General features: G+C 45.0%; 1 protein-coding gene across 2 annotated transcripts in view; it reads left to right on the top strand.

Moving 5' to 3' along the window:
• The window catches only part of FBXO11 (F-box protein 11), a 215,184-nt gene that overhangs the window by 120,890 nt on the left and 82,226 nt on the right, over positions 1-12,068 (top strand). The window contains exons 3-8 of one of the 2 annotated variants that reach the window (XM_063918698.1): positions 2,899-2,980; positions 4,243-4,387; positions 6,262-6,391; positions 6,615-6,698; positions 6,780-6,912; positions 7,221-7,327. In XM_063918698.1, coding sequence (XP_063774768.1) covers positions 2,899-2,980; positions 4,243-4,387; positions 6,262-6,391; positions 6,615-6,698; positions 6,780-6,912; positions 7,221-7,327 — 681 coding nt within the window. The remainder of the gene's footprint in view (positions 1-2,898; positions 2,981-4,242; positions 4,388-6,261; positions 6,392-6,614; positions 6,699-6,779; positions 6,913-7,220; positions 7,328-12,068) is intronic. The other variant, XM_063918699.1, reaches the window with a different exon arrangement.

The raw sequence follows: 12,068 nt of genomic DNA on the forward strand, positions 1-12,068 counted from the left end.
TCAGGGGCAAACACGTTTGCTAAATTCTACAAATTTGATACTTTGGCTGAGGAGGACCTTGAGTTCTCTCATTCGGTGCTGCAGAGTCATCCGCACTCTCCCACCCGTTTGGGAGCTTTGGTATAATCCCCATGGTCCTTACGGAGTCCCCAGCATCCACTAGGGCGTCAGAGAAAATAAGAATTTACTCACCGGTAATTCTATTTCTCGTAGTCCGTAGTGGATGCTGGGCGCCCATCCCAAGTGCGGATTGTCTGCAATACTTGTATATAGTTATTGCCTAACTAAAGGGTTATTGTTGAGCCATCTGTTGAGAGGCTCAGTTATATTTCATACTGTTAACTGGGTATAATATCACGAGTTATACGGTGTGATTGGTGTGGCTGGTATGAGTCTTACCCGGGATTCAAAATCCTTCCTTATTGTGTCAGCTCTTCCGGGCACAGTATCCTAACTGAGGTCTGGAGGAGGGGCATAGAGGGAGGAGCCAGTGCACACCAGATAGTACCAAATCTTTCTTATAGAGTGCCCAGTCTCCTGCGGAGCCCGTCTATTCCCCATGGTCCTTACGGAGTCCCCAGCATCCACTACGGACTACGAGAAATAGAATTACCGGTGAGTAAATTCTTATTTTTTCAACTGGCCAGTTCTTGTTCGAGATGTCCAGTTCCAGACAGACTTGCTGCTCTTTCTTACCTGTGGGTGATGAGCAGCTGTGTCCGCTCTGGACACACCTTAACCAGGTTTTACAGTTTCCATGTTTTTGCATCTGAAGATGCTTGCTAGGTCCAAGTTTTGTGTTCAGTCATGTCTGGGCGTACCCACCCAAGAGCAGCTCCAGAATGCCTCAGTGGCAGCAGTGTCCCCCAGATTGGATGATGGGGAAAAAAGTTATGTTTTTGTACTTGTAGTTAAATACACTTCTCTACACCCATCTAAGGGGCAGTAAGCTCCCACCATTTCACTCAGTCTGAGATTTGTTCATTTTCATTCTGTGTTGTATTTCCATGTGTTTTATTTGTTTACCCTGTCCTTCCTACCTCAAACAGAGGGACAGGGTTAGGCAGGGGTAGGTTCTTCGGCCCTCAAAATTATAATTAAAGCCCCACACACACGGTGGAGGACACATAGTGAGCAGTGGGGCCCGGCGAGGTGCACACAACGAGCGGGGGAAGTGGGGTTGGTTTGGAGGGGAGCGGGGTCATGCTGCATTCGACATCGTTCGCCCCCTCCTCAAATCCGTCTGCATGTTGAAGTGATCTGAGGAGTTGACGAACAACCCGTGGCTGTCCGCATTGTTATCATGCCCAACCACTGCACTTTTTAAACAATGTGTTGTTCCGAGTCATCGGAATTGCATACCTTGTTTAAAATATTGTACCGTGTGTGGACACCGTAACCCTTCAAGTGTGTAACTCCTGTGCCCTCAACTTAAACCCATGGAAGCAGTGTCCCCCAGATTGATTGAAAAAATAGATTTCATTTAGTATTAAAAAAAACTAAAAAAAACCTGCGAGGTGGTAATTTTTCCTGTGACAAATTCCTTGTCATTACACAGTGTAGGATTATTTATATGAATAGAAAAAGTAGCAAAGTATATATATGATACATAAATGTGTCGCAAACTGGACTGTGACCATTTAAAAAAATGAATATATATATATATATATATATATATATATATATATATATATGAATATATATATATATATGAATATATATATATATATATGAATATATATATATATATATATATATATATATATATATATATATATATATATATATATATATATATATATATATAATATATTATAAAAATCTTTTTCTTTTTTAAGTTCATCTGAAGTTGCTATATAATAATCTTTCATGCAGGCACATTTGGATTCTGGTGTAATATGGAGAAGCCCTTCCTTTTTTACATTGCATCATTCTTTATTAAGAGGCACAATATAACTATTGTGGTGTGCAGCGTTATATACAGAAGAGGTGCTTAATGAGCATTGTACCACTATATGCCCACTTCCACCAGTCTTATGCCAGTGGGCCCTCAGCGTACATGACTGCTATAGCCAGCTGTGGCGGGTGTGGATCATTAGATCGACCGTGTTTAGGTCGACAGTCACTAGGTCAACAGGGTTGGAAGGTTGACACGTGCTAGGTCGACAGGAAGGTTTGTTTTTTTTTGGGGGGGGGGGGGTTTGGTGTCATTTTTTTCGTAGGGTGACCGGGAACCCCAATTAGTGCACAGTGTCCCATCGCGTGGCGAGCAAGCTTCGGGCAAGGTGCCTCGCTCTACTACCGCTTTGCTCGGCACAGATTACCGTTCCAATCGTAGTCCATATGGATCGTTAAGTTTGAAAAAGTTAAAAAAAAGAAAAAAATTTGAAAAACTCATGTCGGCCTTTTGACCTGTCGACCTAGAAACCATGTCGACCTTCCAACCCTGTCGAACTATAGTGGTTGACCTAAACATTGTCGACCTAGACAGTGTCGATCTTCAGACCGGATCCCAGCTGTGCACATGCTGTCATTGTGTCATGGTCAGGAGTAGATTGTGCCAGAGAAATGAAACCATGTGTTCCCTTTCACATTCTCTTATTTAAAAGGAGATGGCACTTTGTCTCACATGTGAAGCGATCATTGCAATATTGAGTACTATGGTTTAGGGGAGGTACTGATCTGTAACTCCAGTTATACTGGTCTATGGAAATGTTGTATTTGCTTTTTGCCTCATCCTATAAGAGCAGTGCTGTAGCCTCTGACATGTGCTGGTATCTGTATCAGGGCTTTCCACTAATTGTGAAATAAAACTGTTCTTTCTTTTTTTTTTTTTTTTTTCTTCTTTAAATTACAGGCAACATAGAACTTTATTTAATCAAGTATTGTTTTTTAAAGGGTGCTTCAACGTCGACAACTGAGAACTTCGGCCATAGAGCAAAACGTGCAAGGGTGTCTGGGAAATCACAGGATTTGCCTGGTAAGAGTTGCCTTTTCTGATCCTTTCATGTTCTTTGTAACTGGCTACCATTCACTGTCATTTCCCCCCCCACTTCATGTTTTCAGGGTTAAATGAATTAAGGAATATATTGATGTTTCCTCAATTTAACACTTGATTAAAATGTAGTTTTCTCTTTTGAAATCTCCCCCCCCCCCCAAAGAGGTCGTAAAACTAGAATGGTGATTGTGTTTGTCTCTATATATCCAAACCAAAAACTTGCGTCCACTAATTTAATACTTTGTTTGAGAACCTACAAGTAGCATATTTCTTTATTTAAAGTTAATGCCTCCTCTTGGTAATTGGGTTAGTGTTGATGTAGGGATATTACCAGATGTCTGTGAAAATGGACAATGGTTTCTGTAGCCTCACTGTTGGCCAAAGAAGAATGTATTTACTGCTGTGTGTCCCTTGCAAACACTGGGGCTGATGGAAGGCAGAATGCAGGTCAGAAGCAGTTACTCCCGCATTGTGTGCCTGATGCAGGTTCCGACACAAGTGGCACATTGGTTGCAAAGTACTGGTGTGCGGTACTGTGTGCAAGTGCCGGTCCTGTACTGTGCATGTGCAGCCTGCACCCGTCTGGGGTCGAGGCGACAACTGCAGCTGTTTCACAAAATGGAGGAGTGTCTCTTCCATTTTGCGGGAGTGCCAGGGCCAGGACTTCCTGGCCTCTTGGAAGCAGCTGCTGCTGTCCCATGGGAGAGTTAGCCGACCGATGGTGTTACAAGTGATCGATGTGTCTGAGGATCACTAGTTATGCCAGACCGCTCCTGCTGCATTACCATACGTGTGCATCACACATCTGAATCAGGTCTTGTGCACACAGAACTATATGCACATATTCACTCGTATAAAGAGCAGTATGCGTCTCGTGATCACTTGTATCAGCTGTATCCCTGGTGCAAAGGATCCATCTGAAATCAGGCGTAATTGCGCATACACACAGGCCGCAATTCCATTGACACATTCCTGTATATGAGGATGCCCAGTAACGCTGATTCAGCCACTAGTGGGAGATGCAGCAGAGCTGTATGCAACGGCATCGCCCGTACTCTGCTCCGGAGCTTGTGCAGTGTGAAACGCGCAGGTCACTTCTATAAAGCTGACTTGCATTCACCTCTGCAACTTCATGTACAGTAGGGATAGAACTTAAAGTTATAGGATCAGAATTATTATCTTTTCATGTTGTCTGAGGGAAAAGCTTGTGAATGGAATAAGTAATGTGTTTAATACCTCAATAGCAGCACCTGCAGAACAATATCTTCAAGAAAAGCTGCCAGATGAAGTGGTTTTAAAGATCTTCTCCTACCTGCTGGAGCAGGATCTCTGCAGAGCCGCTTGTGTGTGCAAGCGCTTCAGCGAGCTTGCTAATGATCCTATTTTATGGTGAGTGGAAGCTTCTGACCGCTGAGTCTTAATGCGCTACTAGTGGTATCTTATTAATGGATGTATGAATAAATGAATGTCTGATCTACATGTTGCCAAATGGTCAGGTCTAACTTTTAAAGCTGCCTAGAGAGCACTCTGATTTTTACCTAGTAAGATCTGCTTATTCTGCCGTTTCCTCTTTCATGTATGTCAAATTCAGCCAAAAGTTTGACATCACCCACATTAAAAAAAAAATAATAATAAGCATTTGGGTGATTCAGTTGTTGCCAGCAAATGTATTATTGTTTCTGTCGACAGATGTGCTGACATAATTTCTATTCACAGCCTCCTGAGGTGGCTGGCAGATATGTGTTAAGTGTCCTGTTTGGGCGCCCAAACTTAACTTTTCACTTTTTTTGCGCCCAGTACTTTAGCCACGTTTATCTGTTTTGTGTGGCTGAACCCGGTACTTTTGGGTGCGAAAATCAATGGGCAATTGTTTGGGCACCCAGGACACCTTTTACATATTTCTTCTCATCACCTCATTAAACAATTGATTTACCATCTTAAAGTCACTTTTGCCATTTGTTTTTTCTACACAAAATATATATTTTGCAACTATTTTTAACAACCAAGCTGTTTGCAGTAGATTATAATTATTGTATGCACATTTCTGGTAGCCAGCTATGAGCACTCCAGCAGTGACTTCTGTGTATGGTAGTGCCAGCTACGATCTGTGAAGTACATACCTCTAAATGCAGCTGGGGCCTCTGACGTCACTAGGGCCGGCCTAATGTATACATTTGGGTAATATAGCACACATACACATAAAGGTTGGGCAATATGATACTCTCCTGCTGTTACACAGAAACATAGAATTTGACGGCAGATAAGAACCACTTGGCCCATTAGTCTGCCCCTTTTTTTTATCCTTTAGCTAATCTCAATCCTTTTTGAACCTTAATTCTTTGTAAGGATATTCATATGCCTTTCCCAAGCATGTTTAAATTGCTCTACAGTCTTAGCCTCTACCACCTCTGATTGGAGGCTATTCCACTTATCCACTACCCTTTCTGTCAAGTAATTTTCCTTAAATTTCCCCTGAACCTGCCTCCCAAAACCGTAATTCCCCACCTGTTGGGGAATTACAGTTCCCTCTAGCCCGTTGTGTGCTGGGAGTTGTAGTTCGACAGTAGCCGTCTAGCCACATGTTTCTTGAGGCGGTTCTAGTTAGTGCTCAATCCTAAAGATTATGCCTGGTCCGGCTGGTGTTAAGTAATTCATCATGTAGCCCCTTTGAAGAGCTTTAAAGCAAAGACACATGGGCAAATGGATGACACCTGAAGTTGTAGGTGAAACTCCTGCTTTCCCCTAGCATAATGCATGCAGCATTGCAATAGGAAAGGCTACCGTGACACCCGTCATTCTGTGGAAGGAGAACTTTCTCCAGCTGCTACGCAGAGCAGCTCTTAACTCGCCACCCAATTATTTGAAGTGTATTCAAGCTACAGGCTTTGTTATTGCGCCTGTCTGCAAAGGAACAAGTGTATTGTATTCCTTATGGCTGGCAAAGTACACAACTCATAATAGCATTACTCATGCAGAGTATATTACACTTGCACAGGAATGCTCAAATACTGTAGTTTGCGCTCTTTTGTACAGGAGCCAGACTGTCTGTATGTATAACTTTTTTTTGTTTTAAACGTCATTAAGGCATACGTATGTATGTATGTATGTATGTATAAAGTATTTCCTCTCTGCTACTGTCAGCTGAAGCTCCTCCAACCTAATGGGAGACAGAGACAGAGTTGCTGTAACATCTGCGGGTGGGTGTTAAGTACTCGTTGCCGGTAAGCATGACTTGCATTAACACTGCGCTGTTTCTCTTTCAGGAAACGATTATATATGGAAGTGTTTGAGTATACACGTCCGATGATGCACCCCGAACCGGGGAAGTTCTATCAGATTAACCCTGAGGAATATGAGCATCCAAACCCGTGGAAGGAGAGCTTTCAACAGCTGGTATGGAGAGGAGCTCTTATTCATTGTATTGTTGCTGCAATGATATTGCTAATACTGAATGTAATGCTTTTAATTGCTGTAAAATGAAATGTATCCCTGCTTGGGTGAAGGGTTATTTTATGCTTGGTTGCAAAATGGGAATGCTTTGACATGTTTAGCAGTTTAACTCGTCGGGTCTCATTTGTTTGCGGATCACTAATGCATTGTTTTCTCTCGTTCACAGTACAAAGGGGCACACGTTAAACCAGGGTTTGCGGAACACTTTTACAGCAATCCCACAAGATATAAAGGCAGAGAGAACATGCTGGTAAGTGTCTGTCTGTATGCACCAGAGGCGCATTTGGGTTGTGGTTGCGATGACCTCTCTCCCATCTCTTCCCCTGCTTAGTATTACGATACCATTGAGGACGCACTAGGCGGCGTGCAGGAAGCTCACTTTGATGGACTCATCTTTGTGCATTCTGGCATCTACACAGATGAATGGATCTACATAGAGTCTCCAATCACTATGATTGGCGCAGGTAACGTTACAAGCTGTAATTATAATCCTGGTGCGCGGATTTCATGAAACTTGTGCAACATTAACGGCTCCACGGGTGCTGTATGCCAGGTTGTCCAGATTTGTTTCATCTGGTGAGACGATGAAAGTGAATATCTGGACACTATAGGCAGTAGAACTTCTACATTTTCTTTCTATTTATTGAGCAGTGTTGCCAGTGCACAAGGTTTCATATGAATCCCCCCAGTATGAACCACTGCTGCCTGTCTTGGTAATTAGGACATGAAATGTTGCACAGCTAATTATCTTTATTCTATTGTGCATTTACAGCACCAGGAAAAGTTGCAGACAAAGTGATCATTGAAAACACTAGAGACTCCACGTTTGTTTTCATGGAGGGTTCAGAAGATGCTTATGTTGGGTATATGACAATCAGGGTAAGGTTTTGTCTCTGTTCCTTTTTCTCTGTCTTATCAGCCTTGTTATGATGTGTGCGTGCAGTGTGTGCTTTGAGTTATGCGTTCTTCTCTAGTTGGTGTGACCGTCCTTTGTGTAGAACAGTCCCTGTAGGTAAATCGTGCAGTATAAACAGTCAGGGTATTTATGGTGTTGGCTACACACTACAATAAGGTGGGAAGTTTTGTCTCTGTTGTGTGCTAAACACTATAAAGCGAAGCCTGACCTGTCCCATGACTTGTGAGTCCGCCCCATAGTATTTAAAAACTACAACTATACTGAGATTAAGTATACCTTTATTACATTCTACACATACAGGAAAAAATGGGTTAACTATTTCCGAAGATGTTTTGCCTGCAAATGATTGTTGTATACATTATCTGGGGAAGGCAACATTTTTCACTTTTGGTGCTAGGCCATCCACAGTCCCAAGTAAAAAAAAAAACAAAAAAACTTTTCTGAGTGCCACCCCATTACAAATATTGGAGACACACAGTCCCCCCTTTAGCATTGTGTGCAGAACATATCTCAACTGTTCGTTCTTTCTCCCACCTATTCATGAAGCTTCACTACCTGCCGCTGCTCTCGTCTTGTGTTCAGTTGGTGGTGGTCTGGGTCTGTAAATATTGGGGTCATCTGGACAGATGAGCAATGAGTGAATATTCTTGCCCTGAACAAGCCCTAACGTGTTCAGTCAGTAGCTTTGATGTTTAATAACTATATACCTCCAACTGCAGTGAACCCTAGGGTTCACATTTAATAAACAGACCTTTTCTACCCCCCAAAAACCAACCCTGACCATATCAAGCTAGTACTCAGTTACCACAGGAACAGATTTCCAACCGAACTGCCCTGACATAACATTAATAAATGGTACCACTAAGGGGTATATTCAATTAAAGTCGAAAGCTGCCGTCTGTCGAAAAGAGGCCAGTTTGACTTTTTAAGGTTGAATCGTGATTCGACCTAGTCAATATATCCCAAAATGTTTCGACAAGTCGATGAATTCGACTTGTCGAAAAGCACGTGGATTGGCGTAATAGCTGCCGATCCACGTGCTTGTCGGTTTTGGCCCCCTTTTCGACCATCTCAGTGAGGTCACGCTTGCTGGAGCCGGGTGGACACTGCCGTGAGGTTGAGCGGCTGTGTGACATCCTCCTGTAGCGCTGATCTCCTCCGTCTGCCGGCGGCTGTCCCCGCTGGTCTCGCCGCGGCTCCCCCTTCCCCCTCTCTCCTCCTCTGGGTCCCTCATCTCAATTTGACTTGAAAAAGTCGAATTGAGATGAGATTTGAACAGGGGTTGTCGGATCCATTCCGACAAATGTATGTCGGAATGGATCCGATGCTAATTGAATATACCCGTAAGTATTTAAATACCTTCTCATCCCCAAATTCAGCCCTTCTTCAGTTGTTAAAGTGCAGTCACTAGATCAGTGTTCCACCAGGTTGACATTCACAGTGTTGACAGAAGAAGCTCAACATTGATGTTGATATTATTAATGTTGGCACCCACAAAATGTCAACATTTCTCTGACGTCCTAGTGGATGCTGGGGACCCCGTAAGGACCATGGGGATAGCGGCTCCGCAGGAGACTGGGCACAAAAGTAAAGCTTTAGGACTACCTGGTGTGCACTGGCTCCTCCCCCTATGACCCTCCTCCAAGCCTCAGTTAGATTTTTGTGCCCGAAAGAGAAGGGTGCACACTAGGTGGCTCTCCTGAGCTGCTTAGTGAAAAGTTTAGTTTTAGGTTTTTTATTTTCAGTGAGACCTGCTGGCAACAGGCTCACTGCATCGAGGGACTAAGGGGAGAAGAAGCGAACTCACCTGCGTGCAGAGTGGATTGGGCTTCTTAGGCTACTGGACACCATTAGCTCCAGAGGGATCGAACACAGGCCCAGCCATGGAGTCCGGTCCCAGAGCCGCGCCGCCGGCCCCCTTACAGAGCCAGAAGCAAGAAGAGGTCCGGAAAATCGGCGGCAGAAGACATCCTGTCTTCACCAAGGTAGCGCACAGCACTGCAGCTGTGCGCCATTGCTCCTCAGCACACTTCACACTTCGGTCACTGAGGGTGCAGGGCGCTAGGGGGGGGGGGCGCCCTGAGCAGCAATAAAAACACCTTGGCTGGCGAAAATACATCACATATAGCCCCCAGGGCTATATGGATGAATTTTAACCCCTGCCAGAATCCATAAAAAAGCAGGAGAAAAGTCCGCGAAAAAGGGGCGGAGCCTATCTCCTCAGCACACTGGCGCCATTTTCCCTCACAGCTCCGTTGGAGGGAAGCTCCCCTGGCTCTCCCTTGCAGTCACTACACTACAGAAAGGGTTAAAAAAGAGAGGGGGGCACTAATTAGGCGCAGTATTAACAATACAGCAGCTATAAGGGGAAAAACACTTATATAAGGTTATCCCTGTATATATATAGCGCTCTGGTGTGTGCTGGCAAACTCTCCCTCTGTCTCCCCAAAGGGCTAGTGGGGTCCTGTCCTCTATCAGAGCATTCCCTGTGTGTGTGCTGTGTGTCGGTACGTTTGTGTCGACATGTATGAGGAGGAAAATGATGTGGAGGCGGAGCAAATTGCCTGTAATAGGGATGTCACCCCCTAGGGGGTCGACACCTGAGTGGGTGAACTGTTGGAAGGAATTAACAGTGTCAGCTCTTTACAAAAGACAGTGGTTGACATGAGACAGCCGGCTACTCAGCTTGTGCCTGTCCAGACGTCTCATAGGCCGTCAGGGGCTCTAAAGCGCCCGTTACCTCAGATGGCAGATACAGACGCCGACACGGATACTGACTCCAGTGTCGACGGTGAAGAGACAAATGTGACTTCCAGTAGGGCCACACGTTACATGATTGAGGCAATGAAAAATGTTTTACACATTTCTGATAATACGAGTACCACCAAAAGGGGTATTATGTTCGGTGAGGAAAAACTACCTGTAGTTTTCCTGAATCTGAGAAATTAAATGAGGTGTGTGATGAAGCGTGGGTTTCCCCCGATAAAAACTGATAATTTCTAAAAAGTTATTGGCATTATATCCTTTCCCGCCAGAGGTTAGGGTGCGTTGGGAAACACCCCCTAGGGTGGATAAAGCGCTCACACGCTTGTCAAAACAAGGGCTCTACCCTCTCCTGAGATGGCCGCCCTTAAGGATCCTGCTGATAGAAAGCAGGAGGGTATCCTAAAATGTATTTACACACATACTGGTGTTATACTGCGACCAGCAATCGCCTCAGCCTGGATGTGCAGTGCTGGGTTGGCGTGGTCGGATTCCCTGACTGAAAATATTGATACCCTAGATAGGGACAGTATATTATTGCCTATAGAGCATTTAAAAGATGCATTTCTATATATGCGTGATGCACAGCGGAATATTTGCGGACTGGCATCAAGTGGAAGTGCGTTGTCCATTTCTGCCAGAAGAGGGTTATGGACACGACAGTGGTCAGGTGATGCGGATTCCAAACGGCATATGGAAGTATTGCCTTATAAAGGGGAGGAGTTATTTGGGGTCGGTCTTTCAGACCTGGTGGCCACGGCAACAGCTGGGAAATCCACGTTTTTACCCCAGGTCGCCTCTCAACATAAGAAGACGCCGTATTATCAGGCGCAGTCCTTTCGTTCCCATAAGGACAAGCGGGCAAAAGGTTCCTCATTTCTGCCCCGTGACAGAGGGAGAGGAAAAAGGCTGCAGAAATCAGCCAGTTCCCAGGAACAGAAGCCCTCTCCCGCCTCTGCCAAGCCCTCAGCATGACGCTGGGGCTTTACAAGCGGACTCAGGCACGGTGGGGGCCCGTCTCAAGAATTTCAGCGCGCAGTGGGCTCACTCGCAAGTAGACCCCTGGATCCTTCAGGTGGTATCTCAGGGGTACAAATTGGAATTCGAGACATCTCCCCCTCGCCGTTTCCTAAAGTCGGCTTTACCGACGTCTCCCTCCGACAGGGAGGCAGTTTTGGAAGCCATTCACAAGCTGTATTCCCAGCAGGTGATAATCAAGGTACCCCTCCTGCAACAGGGAAAGGGGTATTATTCCACACTGTTGTGGTACCGAAGCCGGACGGCTCGGTGGGACCGATTTTAAATCTATAATCTTTGAACACTTACATACAGAAGTTCAAATTCAAGATGGAGTCACTCAGAGCAGTGATTGCGAACCTGGAAGAAGGGGACTACATGGTGTCTCTGGACATCAAGGATGCTTACCTTCATGTCCCAATTTACCCTTCTCACCAAGGGTACCTCAGGTTTGTGGTACAGAACTGTCACTATCAGTTTCAGACGCTGCTGTTTGGATGGTCCACGGCACCCCGGGTCTTTACCAAGGTAATGGCCGAAATGATGATACTCCTTCGAAGGAAGGGAGTTTTAGTTATCCCTTACTTGGACGATCTCCTGATAAGGGTAAGATCCAGGGAACAGTTGGAGGTCGGTGTAGCACTATCTCAGGTAGTGTTGCGGCAGCACGGTTGGATTCTCAATATTCCAAAATCGCAGCTGGTTCCGACGACTCGTCTTCTGTTCCTAGGGATGATCCTGGACACAGTCCAGAAAAAGGTGTTTCTCCCGGAGGAGAAAGCCAGGGAGTTATCCGAGCTAGTCAGGAACCTCCTAAAACCGAGCCAAGTCTCAGTGCATCAATGCACAAGGGTTCTGGGAAAAATGGTGGCTTCCTACGAAGCAATCCCATTCGGCAGATTCCACGCAAGAACTTTCCAGTGG

The sequence above is a fragment of the Pseudophryne corroboree genome, chromosome 4 (genome assembly GCF_028390025.1).
Source record: "Pseudophryne corroboree isolate aPseCor3 chromosome 4, aPseCor3.hap2, whole genome shotgun sequence".
In the NCBI taxonomy this organism is placed as follows: Eukaryota; Metazoa; Chordata; class Amphibia; order Anura; family Myobatrachidae; genus Pseudophryne; species Pseudophryne corroboree.